This window comes from Lepisma saccharinum, chromosome 7 (genome assembly GCF_977018435.1).
Source record: "Lepisma saccharinum chromosome 7, izLepSacc3.1, whole genome shotgun sequence".
In the NCBI taxonomy this organism is placed as follows: Eukaryota; Metazoa; Arthropoda; class Insecta; order Zygentoma; family Lepismatidae; genus Lepisma; species Lepisma saccharinum.
The window spans coordinates 79,206,028-79,225,906 of record NC_139235.1 but is presented as its reverse complement, the minus strand read 5'-3'; the positions used below and the strand labels follow the sequence as shown (position 1 = coordinate 79,225,906).

General features: G+C 39.1%; 1 protein-coding gene across 2 annotated transcripts in view; it reads right to left on the bottom strand.

Moving 5' to 3' along the window:
* The window catches only part of Dnah3 (dynein heavy chain 3, axonemal), a 266,334-nt gene that overhangs the window by 177,939 nt on the left and 68,516 nt on the right, over positions 1–19,879 (bottom strand). For both annotated transcript variants that reach the window (XM_083125480.1, XM_083125481.1), the window contains exons 15-19: positions 11,239–11,377; positions 9,283–9,427; positions 7,395–7,606; positions 5,401–5,600; positions 2,618–2,795 (exon numbers count right to left, since the gene is read on the bottom strand). In XM_083125480.1, coding sequence (XP_082981606.1) covers positions 2,618–2,795; positions 5,401–5,600; positions 7,395–7,606; positions 9,283–9,427; positions 11,239–11,377 — 874 coding nt within the window. The remainder of the gene's footprint in view (positions 1–2,617; positions 2,796–5,400; positions 5,601–7,394; positions 7,607–9,282; positions 9,428–11,238; positions 11,378–19,879) is intronic.

The following is a 19,879-nucleotide window of genomic DNA, read 5'->3' as shown; positions in this document are numbered from 1 at the left end:
TACTAAACTCAAATATACCATTCTTTCTTAAATTGAATAATTTATCGGTTTTTTGACTTGCGTCATGCCGAAAGGTTTCCTTGATTATAAAATATAGTTTTGCTACACATGTGCTGCGTGTGGAGCAAGACTCTGAATGGTGTACAGTGTTTCTGACTTGAGCAATCTAATTAAAAAGGTATAAAACACCAGTGTTCCAAGCATTTGTTGCACACTAATGCATCTCATTTTCTAGATAAAACAAGCATGGATCATTATTTTATGGGAACCCGGCTGACTTCATGCAATAGACACAATGAGATTGTGATTTTAAATAGACAATACCTATGGCGGCTAATTCCATAAGTAAACTCTTAAGCAAAAAAAGGCCTATCCTTCCTTCGGACTAGGCATTCCCACCCAAAATACCCAAGCTACGCCACTGGTAGCTTGAAAAAGTTCTGGGAAACCAGAACAAAACGTCGCAGATAAAATAAAATAAAAACTACAAAAATAACCGTTAGATTATTTTGCAGTGATGATACTATGAAATGGAACAGGCAGAGAACTTTGGGCTGTAAAGATAACAGGCAGAACATCTCTGCTTCAAGAGATTATCCTGGGCAATGAATTGGTGCATTTGAGAACAGAGCTTGGCAATGTTAATTGGACATCAATATACCATTGTCTAGTGCTTTGAACTTTGCTTATTCTAAAACTATGTTTCAAGAGAGCAGTTCTTCTCTCATCTTCAGGTGAAGAAATGTCTTTTGCCGGTGGTGAGAATCAAAGCTATGTCAGACCTGCGACTGATTGAACTGTAAATTGTGCATCAGCACTTAGGCTATTTTGCACCTGTCACATTATATGGGGTCCAGCACCTTACCATAACTAAAAGAAATGCATGTCTGTGGACTAAAATATTCTTATCTGGGTTAAAAGTTGAAGCTGTAAAGGGGCACTAAGCACATATAAGGACAAAACACAGGGCAACATGCACACAGCCTTAGAGAGGATTACACTGGCCTTAAGTCCAGATGCCAGAGCCTCGTTAGTCTGCATGTAGTTGTAGTATGTGAAAGTGAGGTTGACATTTGGGTGCACTATGTGGAAGGGCCATCCCTCACACCCAAATCGACAGATCTGTGATTTGACTACAAAACTGGAGCTCTAACAAACTACTCAACGCAGTGTTAAAGTAAGTATTGTTTAAAGCAGTAGACAATGGATAATGTCCAATTAACATGCATTGTCACTAATATTCAGACAAGTATTAGAGTTCCTCTCAAGTGAACTGAAGGTAGGCAGGACCACCGCTCCCATCAAGATACGACAGCGAGCTACATCGACAGTTTGTTGCTAAACGGCAGATATCATTCGTATGCTAAAGTAAAGTAACAACGAACCATAGATTGCTAAGAAACAAGAAATAAAGAGAAAAATTTAGAATTGCAGTTGGGCCATCTCTAAACATCTATATGTTGCTGATTTGAACATTGGAACAACTTAAGGGATCTTCTAATCTAAGACAAAACATTAAAAAATGGATGGCCTCACTATAAGTATAACCCGTGGAGCAACAGCCCATGAGGGCCAGGACCTACCTACGAACTGCCAGCCTCACTCCCACCAGAGGTGGGAGATCATTCAAGCTGTTACGGGGTGATGTGAGGTCAGCACAACCACCCCCGAGTTGTTGTTGTAGGTTTCTATGACCGGGTTATGCTACTCATTCGTGGCTCCCCAATTTCCTCACGATGGTGGGTGGCCACCCGTCCCACACACCGGCCAGAATCTCAGGAGAAAAGTTGTTACACCTCCCCCAGGAGACTCGAACCTGTGTGTCCCGTAGCCGGAGCCCAAATCATGACACCTTAGACTGCACAGCCACAGCACGGGACTCACTGCAAGTATGCATTCTTAAATTTTTGCAAATAGTCCATGCAGCAATTGTCATCTACTAAAACTGTCGTTTCTTTAATGACTAAAATTTTAGCCACTTTACGCACAGACACTTTATGGGACTGGACATACAGTTTAAAGTGGGATCCGAACCACTATGTGCCTCTAAAGAAAGGAAAGTTCTTATTTATAATATTAATCTGACTCCCTATTTATCTATACTGAATAATTCTCAGGGAGTGGATTTGATCGTTTGAAGTAATTCCTCCAGTCTCTGGGGATGCAAACAGGAAGTTGGTGAAGTAGAAAAAAGTTTCAATTTCTGTGCTGCATTTGTGATAATTATACATAAACAATGTTACATTCTTGAGAATAGAATATAAATTCTGAAATGTATTCCACTTCCCAAATCTAACATTTAACTAAAAAATATTCATAGATTCAAATTTCATCTGTAATCAAAACATTAAATATATTCCATTTCACCACACAATAACAAAGAGTTAATGAAAATGGTACACTTTGCCCAATTCTCAGGACATTCAGACTCAACAAAAGTGTCCGTTGGAATTTTGTGTACTTCATTGGATGCCAGGATCCTGTAAAAGTATCAGCTATTACATTTAAACTAATACTATCCAATTCTGATACAATTAATATCGGTCAATAATGACTGGTTTCCACTCTGAGCTCTGGCATCAATAACCTGGCTGTTTAACCATGGCTGGCAACATACCTTGGTCCATGAATCAATGATATCTTGCATGAGAATGAGTTTCTCCTCCCACCCTTGCATCTCCTTCTCGAAAGGCTTCACAAACGGAGATCCTCGCATGGTCTGGGCTTTCAGAATGTGATCATCCAGCATCATCTGGATATCATCCAATGATGATAAAATGGAAACACCAGTTTCCCTTGAGAAAAAGAAAACTTTTGTCAGAGTTCAATAAAAAAAGAGAACATTTATTGCAAGTAGCACAAGGAACATTTAATGATGCATTGAAACTAGGGCTGAGCCAATACTACTTCGAACCGATACCAATACTGTTGCTGATACTCTCATCGATTCTCACCAATACTGATTCGTGAAAGTTAATCATAAAATACAGGGTGTCCACAAAAGAATGTACCTATTTCTTCTCTTTAGTTCTAAGTAATCAGTGTATAAAAATACATGTAACAAGCACTGATTGCAACTAGACTGCACCCATCATGCGCATGCTGATCCAACAATGGGAAGGGTTTTCTGTTGTATAATATGCAAAGATGACATCTGTGATCACAGTGCAATGGAGATTTCGGTGTCAGTTTGGGTTTGATCCACCTGATAAGAACTCCATTAAGCATTATATATGCAATTCCTGGAGAAAGGATGCCTGTGCAAAGGCAAAAGCACTGGTTGCCCATCATATTTGAGCTGGGCAGTGGAATAGAGTTTGGCAAGCCTTCCAGCGCAGCCCCAGAAGCTTGGTTTGAAAAGCGAGCTGCGAGTTGGAAATGTCCCACTCTATGGTATGGGATATGCTTCACAAGCGTTTGCAACTAAAGGTTGAGAAGATGCAACTTATGCAGGCACTCACTGAACCAGACAAAGCACTTTGCTCGGTCTTTAGTGTGAACATGCAGGAATAATCACTCTGCCACGGAGGTCGGCTGAAAGCAAATCTGCACACGTGTAACTTGTGTTAACAAAACTTGGAGAGATTATCTTCCATTTGTTGTAGAAAGCATCTTCATACCACCTCATGGGACTGGGAATAAATGTTTTGAAAGAGGTTCACTCTTTTCCGGACACCCTGTACTTGTGCAAAATAAATGAAAATCTCGAATTCCTGGATAATTCCTGGACACAAAAGTGTCACGTGGCATTTTTGAAGGACCTGTGAAATACTCAGACTCTAGATCAATCAGCTAGTATAGACAAAAGAGCTCCCTGGACAAAAAATTAGTCGCCTATACCTAATAGTATGTAACACCTCCATGAGACTGGATAACAGCTGTGATTCGCTGTGACATGGACTGAACAAGGTTCTGGATATGAGAGACATCAATGTTAACCACTCTTGCATCAGAGAATTGCACAGGTCAACCAGATTGCGTGGATGCTGTCCATGGCATTCTTTGAGGTGACCCCACATTTTTCAGTTGAGTTCAAATCTGTGGGTCTTGCAAGTCAGTCCAAATGTGTGATTGCTCCTGAATGTTCATCAATCCAATCAGTCACAGTTGCAGCTCGGTGAATGCGGCAATTGTCATTCTGGAAGATGACATTCCTTGTTAAGAAGGGCAAATGGCAAAACCTGGTTGTCCAGCAGTGTGATGTGGATATTCCGGTTGAAACTGGCTGTCACCTCAACCAAAGGAGCCACTTCTGCATAATTAAAACACCCCCAGAACATCACAGAGCGTCCCTCAGCTTGCCCCACACCTTGCACACAGTCCTTCTGGAAGCTTCCTGAGGTCTACTATGAACACAATGCCGAGCATTATTCACATACAGGCAAAAACGTGATTTGTCTGACCAGACGACACATTTCCAGTTCTCCATGGCCCTCCAGTTCTCCATGGCCCAATGTTTGTATCTCTGTGCCCATTGCAACCATACAAATTTGTGAGCAGAAGTGAGCAAAGGCCTCTCGCTGGTATCGGCCAATTCCAGTACATCAGTATCAGATTAACCCTAACTGAAACAAAATAGATTATGCAGACACAATACAATACAGAATAAACCAAATATTACCCTGATCAGAGGCTGGGAGCTATTCATAAAGAGCCAATTAAACTATACCAGGTGTTTCATAAATAATTGAGGAGTTACAAAAATTTATTACAAGTAAACTATTGAGCTTACGTTAATGAAACCAGTCAAGAACGATCGAGGAATGCAAACAGTTTTGCGCATGTAGGTTTTGTTAAGCTGAAACTTCATATACCTGCCACTAGGCGACACTCAAATCACTCGCATCACTCAGTGTTCTGTGCAATGTTTTGGTCCCCAAGAACACCGAACGTTACACCGTGTGACTTCTTTTTGTGGAGTTTCATCAAAGACAGACTATTTGTCTCACCAATGCTGTGTGATATCGCAGCCCTAAGGGAGTGTACTTGTATCATCACAGCGATAGACACTATCGACCCATATTGATGCGAGTGTGAAAAGAACTAGACTATCATGTCAATGTGTGCAGTGTCCTCCCTGATGGCACAGTGGTAGCTTTGTCGCCTTGTAATCAAGGGATCCCAGGTTCGATACCTGGTGGAGGCACATAGTGGTTCGGATCCCACTTTAAACTGTAGGTCCAGTCCCAATTAGCCTTACTGTGCATAAAGTGGACTTCAAACACCAATCCGTGTCACCTGTGGTGCTCACATTGAACATTTGTAGGTGTACAAAAAAACTGCTCGAGCTCCTCATTCATTCTGAACTGGTTTCATTAACCTAAGTTCAACTTTACTTGCAATTAATTCTTGTAACCCCTCAACTATTTATGAAACACACAGTATTAGATCACTGCTTACCTGTAAGGTTTCAAGTCGAAGCAAACCTCTTTCCATTCTGCTTTCATCTTCCGCAAGGCCCTCTCCAGCGAATACTCCTTTGTGGCGGCTGCGCCTATTTCCTCCAACTTTTCTGCGTACATCGACATCCCAAGATCAACCATATCTGACAGGGAAGACTCCGCAGTTGGCTTCAGCTCTATGCCAACAACATCACTCATCTACGTACAAGTAAAATTTAAATAAATCTTCAGCATGCAATAACTAAGCTTGTTGTGCAGTGGGACAAGTGTCTTAATGCTGGGCCATATTTCTAACAGACAAGGGAGATTAAAATTAAAACATTAATTTGTTTTTGTTTCTTTCTAGTAGATTTCTGTACGTAGATTTGCACAAGTTTGCTGCATTTTAGCACAGACCTATTGCTCATCTACTGTATGTCTTCCACTTAGAGTTACTGCCTGTATACCTTAAGAAGAATAAGTCTTTGGGGTTCAAGAGCAGTCACTTATGAGCCACTACGGAGGTCTTTCCACCCATCTGTCTGCGAACTGAGGTCACTGTCAAACTTTCTCCTCCAGTAAACTTGCTGGTGTGGTAAGCATGCACAGATATATTTAATATACATTTTCCGAGAAATTTCTGTATGTTTTAGGCTGACAGACAGCAAGAAACCACTCTTCTTCACTGGTGCAAGAGTGTATGGGAGGTGCCATCTTTAAAATAACAAAAATGGTGTTTTGAAGCTCACTTGATTAGTGTTGCAGCTTTGAGGCCGTTTTGTACGTAACAGTTGATGCCTCATGTAAGTTTGAGGTGTGTACAGTCTGCCCTACAATTTTTATTGGACTCATAAGTTTTTCATTTGACTCTTGATATAATTTTATTTTCTTTCTACACATTGTATTGACTCATTTTCATTTGACTCACCCACATACATAGACGTAACTTGGCGGGAGCAAGGGGGAGGGCACTTGCCTCCCCAAAATTTTCTGTTTATTAAAATTTACAAGCTACAGTGCCTGAGGAGCAAAGTAATAAAGAGTAATATTTGTAATTTCGCAAACGTCACAGTTATTTAGCAAATAATCCTGGAAGCTGTTTTTATTGGATGGAAAACTTTTCGAGTCTCTTTCCTCAAAGTTAAGCCCCAGGTTTGATTCTGCCCCCTGAAAATTAGGCCCAGTTTAATTCTGCCCCCTCAAAATTAGGCCCAGTTTATTTCTGTACCCTCAAAAGTAGGCCCAAGTTTAATTCTGCCCCCTCAAAACTAGGCCATTTAATTCTCCCCTCTCAAAATTACCCCCAGTTTAAATCTGCCCCCTCAAAATTAGGCCAAAGTCTGATTCTTCCCCCTCAAAATTAGTTTTTCTTGTATGTACGCATTGCTTGCATTGTAGAATTATTTTCTTGTAGTTTATGGTTATTACAAGCATAAGAAAATAGTTTTTCTTTGTGACGTTTCAGGAGAACAAACGCTCCCTTCATCAGACACTTATTTTTATCTTGACTATAGATACAGTTATAACAATGGTTAGCAATTTTTTAAACAAAAAGAATCCCTTATATAATGGATGTTGTCAATGTTACATTGTTGTAATATAGCAACCTAACTGTGAAAAGAAGCAGTCTGTTTTATTTCTATTTCAGATATTTTTTTTTGATCACATTATTTTTTTTATTTGAAATGTCACAACGAAAAACTGTTTTCTTATGCTTGTAATAACCGTAAACTACAAGAAAATAATTCTCAAAATTAGGCCCAGTTTAATTCTGCCCCCTCAAAATTAGGCCCAAGTTTGATTCTCTCCCCTCAAAATTAAGCTGTTTAATTCTCACCCCTCAAAATTAGACCCAAGTCTGATTCTTCCCCCTCAAAATTAGGCCCAGTTTAAATCTGCCCCCTCAAAATTAGGCCCAGTTTAATTCTGCCCCCTGAAAGTTAGGTCCCAAGTTACGCCCATGCCCACATACATAAAAAAGAACACGCAATAAAAATATAATTCTATACTTGCCATTTGCCAGTGCCTCTCCTTCAGACCTGGGTTGCATACCGTCGTCAGTACGGGAAGAAACTGTTTAAACTTCTCCACTTTGCCTCTAGTCATATCAGCTATACGCTTGGAGCCAGGGATTTCATGGAAAGTTTTCGAAAGCTTATACAAGAGACGCCACATCATTTCCACTTCCTCTGTGATTGCATCTGCATCCAACCCCTTGAAAGGACCTAGTAACAAAACATGAGAGACAAGTATGAATTACTGGGCACGTTGACGACTTAAAAGTTCTATTAATTTCGGTGGCTCGTCACCATCCACTTGGCACAAAGTTAGTAATTTGTGCACGCTATCAATATTATAAAACTACATATTTTATTCACCAAACATGAAAATAGTAATTTAGTTACAAATCGAGCCTAGATTTGCCCTAAATGCCTATTTTGTTCATGTGAACAGATTTGTAAGCTTTCACAAAATGAGTATTCATTGACTGATTGATTTGTAAAGATTACTTTGCCTGTCTGCCGCCACTTTTGGCTAATCACGAAGATTAGGATGAGTGATGATATGATGAAACAGATGAAGGGACACTCACAAAGAACACCCATGTCCAGGCCAGGATTTGAACCTGGGACCCCAGCATCGCAACATACTGTGCTAACCACTCTGCCATGGAACTCGGCTAGAAAATGAGTACATACTAGGTACAGACAGGTGAAAATTGTTGTTAGGCATTTATTGAAAAGCACACTGGCATTCCTCCCACTTACATCAACGAGTATAGAAGGAATAGAACAGAAATGTTGAAATATATCATACTATGAGGTAAATTGCCTTACTATCTGCTAACAGCTGCAACGAGAGAGGCAACTTCCAACTTGCAGCTGTGTAAACAGATCATGTAGTTGCTTCCACACCAACATCTGGTTCCTTCTTGGCTTATAGTAAGTCACAGCTTTCCATTCAATTTTGTTTAGGTAGGTTTCAGAATGCTACAAAGACAGGTATCTCAAGTCTGAATCCTGAATAAGGCATGGATATGTTTGCTGAACTATTTAATCAAACAGCATGGTACAGTGTTCCTACACAAAATCATGTAATTTTTTCCAGGACATTTTCAGGACTTTTCAAGGAATTTCTACAATTACTCCAGGACAAGTGTACAAAGTAATCATGGCAAAATACACATCATTACATATTATCTTTTATTAAAAAAAAGTTTTACATATCATAATAAATAAACGCATGTGCCTTGGATAATCTTCCCTATCTTTGAGTGATACAAAATAATACAAAAACGCGGGGCATTATACTTCAATCACAAAAATAAAAATTAGCACAAAACTATGACTACAGTACAGAGCAATGTGACATATGTAAATAAACCACTGTCATGACACTAATTTGTTTTAAATGAAAACTTATTTTACTTCATACAAATAAAACGGGGCAAAGGAATTTCCAGGTCAACCTCCAAAATTCCAGGTACAACTTGGAAAAATGTGAAATTTCATAACATTTCCAGGCCTGGAAGGAATATTTTAAAATTCCAGGTTTTCCAGGATGCGTAGGAACCCTGTGGTATGACACCAGAGGTCCCGCGTTTGAATCCTGGCCTGGGCATGGGTGTTCTCTTTGAGTGTCCTTTCATTAATTTCATCATATCATCATTTATCCTCATCGTCACAATTAGCCAAAAGTGCCGCTAAAAAAAACAAAATCTACTAGTTAATCAAATTCAACCTCAGCAATTAACACAGAGAATAAGAAAAGTGACATAAAATTACAACAATCACAAAAGAAAATAATAATAGTTCATGCTTTTATGTTAGAAACATTATTTAACATCATTATAAAAGCAATATAAGAAATGATAATAATTTTTAAAAAAAGAACACCTTACCATAGTACCATTTTTGATAGGACTCGGCAAAATGCAGAACAGTATGCCAAAGTTTATCGAAAGGATCAATCTGCTGGATCATGTTGTAAAGAATTGTGAATGGGGATGGTTGAAATTCTAGCAACTGCTCATCCTCATTGAGTCTCTGTGAAAAAATAAAATATTAACTTATGTTTACACACGCAAATCATAGATTGTATATTACAATTATTAAAACTTAGGCTGTGAACTAATTTGAGATTTTTGCAAAATTCAGTAACAAATTATCCAATGTCGATAATTAATCCTGCTGGAAACTGTGGCTGAGTGGTTATCACATCGTGCTGTGATGCCAGGGGTCCCGGGTTCGAATCCTGCTTGGGCTTTGTTGTTTGTGAATGTCCATTCATCAATTTCATCATTTCATCACTCATCCCCATCTTCGCAAATTAGCCAAGAGGCCAAGAGGCGAAGTAAAATAAAATAAATCAATCAATCAATTGATAATCAATCCACTTTGAACAAATTTCGATACTCTTACCGATTGCTATCGATACTGATGCTTGAAAATTGTAACAAAAGTTGTTTCCGAATATTGATCAATATTAATAACCCTTGGCATAACAGCCTATGAGGGCTATTGCCTACCTACCGACTGCTGGCCTCACTCACACCAGAGGTAGAAAAATAAAACATTCAAATGCTGACCAAGACAAAATTTATTGTATAAACTAAAAACATAACGTTTCCACCCTCTAACAGGGTCTTCTTCAGACAAAGATTCACATTAAATTGAATGACACTTTCATTGACTAATTATCAAGGAAGTTCAGCAAAATTTGAAGTTTTTTGTTGATTTTGTACCAGTAACATGTGAAAAAGTCCTCCACCGTGGACGTGTGGTCTAAGGCACCTTGCTTTGGAGGGCGGCTGCAGGATGGCATGGGTTCAGTCTCCGGGAATTTTCAGCCTGTGTATAGTGCCGGTGGCAACCCACCATCATGAGGAAATTGGGGAGCTCCGAATGAGTGAGCATGACCGGGAGTTGGTCGGGCCAACCACCCATCCCTCTAGTCTGACTGCAGATCTCCACACTAAAATCATAACGTTTCCACATTCTAACAGGGTCTTCTTCAGACAAAGGTTCCTAATAAATTCATACACAGGCCAAAATCTCAGGAAAAGTTGTTACACTTCCCCCAAAAGACTCGAACCTGCTTGCGTCTCGTAGCTTGAGCCCAAAGCTTGTACCTTAGACTGCATAGCCACAGTGCAGAACAAGATTAATTAATATTAATGAGTGAGCATTCCACTCCAATTACATGCACCAATTTAACAGAGATTTCCCTTAAAATATTTCAAACTTACATAATAATATAAATGAACCCGTTGCATAATTGCAAAATAGTTATTTCACATATTATTGGTACAAAATTAATGAAAACTTCAAATGAAAACTTCAAATTTTACAGAACTTCCATGATAATTAGACAATGAAAGTGTCATGTTACATCTTTGAGAACAACACCGGAAAAGTATAAGCTAGTATTGGTAAAAAAAAACAAAAAACAATGCTTTGATTCCAATACCACTGATATCAGCTGATATTGATACATCAGCATTGGTATCGACAAAGCCCTAAATTCAATATAAAATTACTAATTAACTTCATTATAATTAATGTTCACAACTATGTGTATGTATTGTACTTTTTACCTTTGAAAAGAAACTGCATATATGTACTTTACCATTGCTGGTTACAATTCTCATATTGGTCAACCTCTAAAAAAAAGGAATTATAAGAACTAAAATAGAAGTTGTGGCGGAGTGTGCTATGGCACCAGGGGTTCCAGGTTCGAATCCCAGCCTGGACATGGGTGTTCTTTATGAGTGTCCTTTCACTCATCCTCATCTTTGCGATTAGCATAAAGTGTCAGAAAAGCAAAGTAAAATAAACAATAAAGAAGTGGAAATTACCTCGGCCTCGTCCCTTGCATCTTTCAACTTCACAAGTAGCTGCTCCACATACTGAACAGTGTCCTGCATTTCTTCTAGCATCAACATAGGAGGATCCTTTTTCTTCAGTAGTTCAAGCTCCTTCACATATCCCTCGAGCCTAAAACAATAACAATGTAAGGGATCATCATAATCACAGATTACACACTGTGCAAGAAAAATTGTCGGGGAGTATTTAATATCAGTTGGAAGAGACAGCACCCACAAAGGGACATAATTCAATTAATTCTTCATTGAGAGTCAAGGATACAAAATTCAAAGCAAGTAAAACATATTATAGTGGAACCTCAATTACATTTTTCAGGCAACAAAACTTGGTATAAACAAACTTTAAATGTGTAAAAATGTAAAATCCGAGAAATTTTATAACATTTTTGGTACTATGAAGATGAATGTTACTGTGGGAAAATGTTAAATCCTGAAATGTAAAATTGGGGTTCATTGTATTTTCTACACTTCTGTTCAGATAAAGTGGTACATGCTTCAACTATCCAGCCATATAAAATATGGCACTTTTTAGGAACAGGAGTGCACTAGATTTGCACTATTTCAGGAAGAGAAATCAATTAATTTTTGAAGAATTCTGCATTAGAAAAATTGAATAGACAGAGCAAAGGCATGAATTGGCAATAATTAACTTTGATTTTGAAAATCTGTATGTGTTATAACTAGGGCTGAGCCGATACCGTTGCCGATGTATCGGTATCGGCCGATACCAGCAGTATCGGTATCGATTATAATTCATCTACCAATACTTTCCTGGCATATTAGTCTTTCACGAGGTTCTCAAAAATCCCACGCGACACTTTCGCAGAGTCTAATTATGCTGGAAATAATGCAAAATTCGAAGTTTCTTTTGATTTTGCACCAATCTTTCATGAAAAACTGTATTTTGTGATTACATAATAGCTATTTGAATATTCTAAAGCAGATTTCTTGGTAAATTGATACAATACATATAATTGGAGAAGAATATTTACACACCAGTATTGTACAATATTTTAAACAAATTTCAATTATTGAAATTTTCAAGTATCGGTATCTGTATTGGTGGGAATCGATAAGAGTATCGGCATCAGTATCGGCTCAACCCCAGTTATAACAGCTCAATATTAACTTCTGCTACAGTGCACAGGCATTCAAGCATTGTTTAAAGCAGCAATTTTAAAAATGTAAAAATGGAATTGCAATACATAAAACAGTGCTGAACAGACAAGTAGAAGCTGTAAGAGGATTCTGGATTCTGCACGTAAAATAATAATGAAAAAAAATTAATACAGCATAGATTCTTCCAGGCAACAACTTTCAAATGGAACACATGTACTTCTAAACACTGGGGCACATGAGCAGTACATGTGACTTTGTGTAGGTGAATCACTGCCATATTAATGATTAGAGACCAGCAAAATTTCTATTCTTTATACAGGGTGTCCGGCTTAGACCTTTAACATTACAAAACAGTATAACTTTAGTTACATTCAATTTCAAATTAAACTTATTGTTTGTATGGGACTGGCAACTGTGGCCATTTTTGAGAATCACCAAATGCGTGTAACGCATAAATTCCAAGATGGCGGAGTTGACAGTTCAGCAGAAAGTGTTCTGCGTTCTTTCACTGGCAGAAAACAAATCTGTGAAGCTTGTTCAATGTGCTTTTCGGCGTGAATTCAATCTTCAACATCACAACAATGTTCCTTCCTATTTGAGTATTGCTAAGTAGGATAAACAACTAAGAGAAACTGGAAGTGTTGTGTCGGTGGGCGTGAAGTACGCGAAGCGGATGTATCAGAGGAAAACATTGAAGTGATTTGCACTGCATTCACAAGAAGTCCCAAGAAAATCAATAAGACGTACAAGTTTAGAGCTCAACATTCCTCACTCTACTATCCATGACGTTGTGCACAAAAGGTTACGTCTACGGGCGTACAAGATCCAGTTACATCAAGGAATTTATACTGATGATAAGCCTAAAAGGCAGAAATTTTCAGGCAAAATATTAACCGAAATTGACAACAACAATGCTTTCCGCAGTATGCCCGTCGAGAACTTGAAAGATCCGCGTAACATAATTCGTCAGGCGATTAACAATGTGACCTCTGAAATGCTAGTGAATACCTGGAAGGAATTGGAATATCGATTCGACATCTGCCGTGCCACAGGGGGGGCTCATATTGAGGTTGTGTGAAGTGCTGGTGCTGGGACAAAAGAATGCATGAGTTTTTCTACCAAAATGTAAATTTTGGTAATAAAATTGGGTTTCTCTGCAAAATTATGCTCTTTTGTACTGTTAAAGGTTTAAGCCGGACACCCTGTATTTGCAGATGCCATAAAAATAACTAAACATAAGTTCTTGTCGGGGTATTAGGGTTTTGTACGCAAAAGTTTATTTTGCCAAGTTGTGCCTATTTTCATGTGTAATGCCTATAAATGCCTATTTACCTGATTTTCAGAATAAACTTTGCATTGCTTTAAAACAATTCAAATATATACAGCAGTAGCAAATATTTTCTGAATGCACTATAATTTCACTCCCTGTCATCAAAATTCCACTCCATGTATCACAGACTAAACTGTATGAGAAAAATTTGAATGGGTTTTATTAACCATCAGTAGAGGCACATATTTTCGGTAAATAAAAAAGCAAAATTTCGGTACAAAAATAGTCAATTTCAGGTTCAAAAGCGGAAAATAAAATAAAATGTTGGTGTTATAGCGGTGAAAAATCTGATCAAAAGCTGTATGTAAAATGACATTTTGGTTTTAAAATTGTGAATATAATCCTAAATTTGATTTAAAGTCTGTACTTATTACACAAAATAAATATATCCCTTCTAATAGCACATTTATGTAGTTACCAGAGTATTAAGTTTATTCCTGTACAAAGGGGGCCATTTTTGCTTAAAATATTTGCAGCAGAATTAATCAACTTTCCGGGAATTGCATAACTCGCAGGATAATTCAGACTTCAGAAATTGTCACGTCGGTAAATAAACTCTAAATTTCATTTTTAATAGTCTAGTTCGAATTTTGCAGTTCATTTTGCAACATTTTGTGACAAAACATTGTAGGTAAATGCACCTCACACCTTTCAGAAAGATAAAAAATTAACTTTACAATGCGTTATTTCACATTTTGTGTTTTCGTCAAAAACGAAAAATGCATGCCTCTAACAATCGGGACTTTCAGCGGTTAAAAGACAAAGGGATAATTTTTAGAGATGAAAACAGTGTTTCAATAATGTTGACCCAAACACCGTAGCGCTGTTTAAAAGTGCTCTAATAACACCAGCAGACACGGAGAGAGACAATTTTCGGTACTGAAAAATGTGACATCAGATAGAAGACAAAACTAAAAAGTGGAAAATTTGAAGCACCTTGTTGCTATGTGCAATGACTATTTCTTAATGACTGCCAAGGACAGTTGTGATGCTCTTATCAGAATGGCATGTACGAGGAGGAGTCAAATGATAACCTCAAAAATGTCATAAAATGTTTAATGTTTATGCTATTGTGATGAGATTTGGTGGTGCTGTTGCTCGTACTTTACTTTCTCTCCAATAGGTGGTAGAAGAGTGTTGGTGACCAGTTGTCATTGTAGGAGCAGTTTCAAGATGGCCACCCCACTAACAACCTGCAGCAAGGAAGAACAGCGTTCTGTGATCAGATTTTGACAAGTGAGGGTATTAAACCTATGGATATTCATCGTAGAATGAAGATGCAGTATGAAGCTTGTGTGTCACAGCAACAGGTATATGAGTGGAGTAGGAAATTCAGAAGTGGTGTGACATCTGTTGCAGATGCTTCCTTGCCCAGGCCAAGCACATCGAGTTGTGACGTCAGAGAATATAGCGGCTGTTGAGGCCGTTCTACGAGATAACAGTAACTAGTGCTTCATATTGTGATCTGATGAAGAACCATCTGAAACCTGCAATGAGGTCGAAGCAACGCAGACTGCTGTCATCAGGTGTCATTTTGCAGCATGATAATGCTAAGCCACACACTGCCCGAATGACTGTTGCGACAATTAACGTCTTGCATTTTGAGTGCCTATCCCATCTTCCTTACTCCCCAGATTTGGACCCAAGTGATAACCACTTGTTTGGACCACTTAACGAGGCCCTAGGAGGACAGAAGTTCCGTTCTGATGATGAGGTGGTTACGCAGCCTACCAAAATATTTTTTTTTCGGGGCATGCAAGCACTTTGTAAACGATGGGAAACTTGCATTCAACGTGGAGGGGATTATGTAGAAAAATGATAACCATTTGTTTCACTGAATATATATTTTTACAGCACTTTAAAGGTTTCAGTTGACTCACCCTCGTATTATTTTCCTTGCATTCAATTCTGTTATATGAAGTGTAAATCCACATGCCTATGTTGTTCTAATTAAATAGAGCATGATTTGAAGATTGTATTTTATTTGGTTGCCTATTTTCCAGATTTTTAGTGCCTATTTTCCAGATTTTTAGTGTCTATTTTACAGATTTTAGTGCCTATTTTCCAGATTTTTAGTGCCTATTTTTAGTGCCTTTTTGCAAACCTATTTTGATTTTTTAGTGCCTAACATCCAGTCTCTATTAATGATGCAACTAAAATAACTACAATATTATGTTTGTACATGCGATAAAGCATCTCTTCAATATAATTAATTGATTGATTGATTGATTGATTCATTGATTTAAAATTGTTTGGGTGCGTCGGCACTTAAGGCCATTTTGCACCCTTCCATGTATACGGGGAAGTAGCCCCTTATCTAAAATTCTGACTCAAAATTAAAAAAGGGGTGTAAATAGCCCTTTAGGAAAAAAATAAAAGTGCAGGTTGTAAAAAGACCTGCACGAGACAAACACAACACATTAAAAAGTCAGAATAAACTAAAAACCTCCTTACAGACGGTGGAAGAGTCCAGCTCTTCGCAAAAAACTAAAAACATGTGATAAAATACTGCTGTCATCACCCAAGAGGGATGACAAACAGCCGGAAAGGTTAAAAGTCTGCCGGAGGTAAGCAAGATCGACACATTCAACGAGAATGTGTCGGATGCTTAAAATAACATTACAAGTACGACATAACGGAGGGTCCAGCCCTTGCAGTAGGTGACCATGTGTGAGACGGCTGTGTCCTATACGCAGGCGGGTAAGAATGACGTCTTCTCACCGAGAGGGACGAGACGAGGAACGCCAAACACCTATGGTGGGCTTAACAGCGTGAAGCTTGTTCCCCGTTTCCACATCCCACTCGGTCTGCCAAGTGTCAAGAAGTCGAGAACGGAACACATTCTGCAGGTCGCTAGCTGGCAAAAGGTGGACGAGAACGTCGGCATCTGCATCAGCAGACTGGGCGGCAGCATCAGCTGCTTCGTTCCCCTGGATGCCCACGTGGCTAGGGACCCAACAGAAGTGTACATCCGTGCTGGCAGATAAGGACACAAGCCGTCTGAATATGCGTTGCGCTACTGGATGCCGGGGATACGGCAAATCCAGAGACTGCAACACGCTGGTCGAATCACAGCACACAAGGACCTTCTTCAGACCGTTGACATCTGCAAAATCCAGTGCCTTTAGAATAGCGTACAACTCTGCCGTATAGATGGAACAGGCAGGATGTAGTGAGTAACTGGAGCTTTGAGAGTCTAGGACGAAGGCGCAACCAACTGATTCGACTGTCTTGGACCCATCCGCAATATAATATAACATGCTGATAATGTGCGAATTACTCACAAATAAATATAAACTAAAAACAAAAAGATTAAAAACCAACAACTTACGTGTGTGAGTATGAGATTTTTCGTACTACGTTTCGGAGGTTACACTACCTCCTTCTTCAGGTTGAAAAGATGTTATTCAGACACCTAACATGGTGCCTCGTCGTGAAAGTGAAGGTTAAGGATTTAGGTTAAAAATATTGTATGAAGGACACTTTCTAAAAAAGGAAAGAATATAAATTACACATCTAAAACCGCGCAATCCCATAAAAACAAAAGAACGTCCATTGGGGCATAAGTTTGCCATTGGGGATGGAAACTTCGAAAAAGAGGAATTCGTCATTGCGGCGGAGAAAATTGTAGGAAAATTAGACAAAAAAGAAGATAAATCCAATGTCAGGGTAAAAATTCGTAACATTATAGATGAACAAATGCACCTAAGCATAAGGGAACAAGGCCCACCCATTACCGATCATAGGGCTCCAAAGGGGAAAACGGAAAGTAAGCTTAGGGGGAGTCTTCGTAATGTGAAAAAATGGGTTAAACAAAGTGACGTGTATTTGGTTAGATCGGACAAAGAAAACAAGATGGTTATTATCGGGAAAGAGGAATACCATAGTAAGTTGGAAGATAGCTTTAGAAGTAATGACTACGAGGAAATCAAAGTTAACCCCATTAGTAAAATCAAACGAGAAATCAGGAAAGGCATTGAAACCAGTTTTACCTTGGGAAGCGCGGAAAAAAAGAAATTACTTAAGGGGGTTAAGGAAGGGAATATTCCTACGGCCTTTGGGATACCTAAGACCCATAAGGAAGGGATACCCCTCAGACCCATTATCCCCATGTATGCCCATCCGGGATATGGTTTAGCTAAAGAGATGATTAAGAGGATGGGAAAAATGAATATGGACACCCTATATAGCGTCAAAAACTCTCTCATGGTCAAAGAAACTATTGAGAAACTCACCATAGATGAACGGGACGTAATCTGTAGTTTCGACGTTATTAATCTGTACCCCAGTGTCCCCCGGGACAAAGCCGGAGATTGTTTGTATAGATGGCTAATTGACCAAAACGTCGAAATCTTGGTCGCTTGGGAGTATGTCCGATGGTTTTTTCTCATCACGGGGTACAATTACTTCTATGTTAACGATAAAATCTTCCGTCAAAAAGAAGGGTTGGCCATGGGCAATCCCATCTCGGGCCTTGTGGCCAACATCTTCATGCACTACGTCGAAAAGGCCGCTATGGAACATGTAGGGGGGGGGGGGGGGGGAGTAAAATATTATGGGAGGTACGTGGATGACATCCTCATCATTGGGAATGAAATCAAACTTGACAGCATTTTCGACCAATTGGGGAGGCAGGACCCCAGAATCGGATTTACTAGAGAAGATATGGCCAACGGAAAGATCCACTTTCTTGACTTGTGCCTTACTAAAACCGGACAACGGATCGTAACCGGGGTCTTTCATAAACCGTTGGCTGGAGAGCTGTACCTCCATAAGAGGTCCCAACATTCGAATAGGACTAAATTAAATGTTTTTCTTAACTTTTTCATTCGCGCCGAAAGACTATGCAACGACGAAAAAGAGAAAGAGAAAGAAGAAGAATGGATAAGGAAAGTAGGGGTAAAGAATGGGTATACTATCCGCGACCTGGAAAAAGTAGCTAGGAAAGCAAAAAAGATTGTTAGGCAGGAAGCATCGCAAAATGGCAAAGAGGGGGAAAAAACTGAGGTAGGAAACGATGAAAAAAACACATGTTTTGTCGGGATCCCATACTTCAAGGGTGTCTCCGAGAAAATTGAAAAGTCCGTGAGGGGTTACGGGATTAAATGTGGGATAAGAGCACCCCGGAGTATTGAAAAACATTTTACCTCTTATAAGAAAGGGAGGGGGGATGGGCGCAATAACCCTGAAGAACGTAAGGGAGTATATAGGATAGTGTGTGAATGCGGAAAGGAATATGTGGGACAGACCGGGAGGAATATGCAAATTAGGTGGGGAGAGCATGATAAGGACGTAAAGGAGGGCATACCCAAAACAGGATTATCTGAACACATACTGGTTAACCGACATAAGATTGCTAAAAGGGAGGTTATTAGGGAGGTTAACAATAAATTGGACAGAAATGTATATGAAGCTGCCTATATATGCGCGAAAAATTGGAACAAACTTAATAGGGACGATGGGAATTTAGAAGACGGCTGGGTTAATTTCTTTAAAAAATGGGACAAAGCCGCAGTGAATAGGGACGAGATGGGCTTCCGTGTTACCCCTGAAGTCAGGAAAGCCGCCGAGGTGGAAGTCGATTTCACCTTGGATTGGTGACTCCCGAGCCCCAGTTCGGGAGGACTGAGGAGGAGAAGTTTTCCTTCTCCAGCTATGGGCTGACACCGTGCATTCGCCTACCCCGAGCATTGGTCGGCAGTTCACCGACTCCAACCTTGGACGTTCTTTTGTTTTTATGGGATTGCGCGGTTTTAGATGTGTAATTTATATTCTTTCCTTTTTTAGAAAGTGTCCTTCATACAATATTTTTAACCTAAATCCTTAACCTTCACTTTCACGACGAGGCACCATGTTAGGTGTCTGAATAACATCTTTTCAACCTGAAGAAGGAGGTAGTGTAACCTCCGAAACGTAGTACGAAAAATCTCATACTCACACACGTAAGTTGTTGGTTTTTAATCTTTTTGTTTTTAGTTTATATTAATATAATATAATTAATTAAATTACCAAAGTGTCAAAATATTCACAATTCTTTAAAGAATTTTGTAAGCCTCTGTATTCCAGTAAGAAGGGCATCTGACTATTAAATAGGGAACACAGGTTCGATTCCCTAACTTTTCTGTCAACATGCTGCAAAAAGTAACATTGTAGTTTGCCTACCCT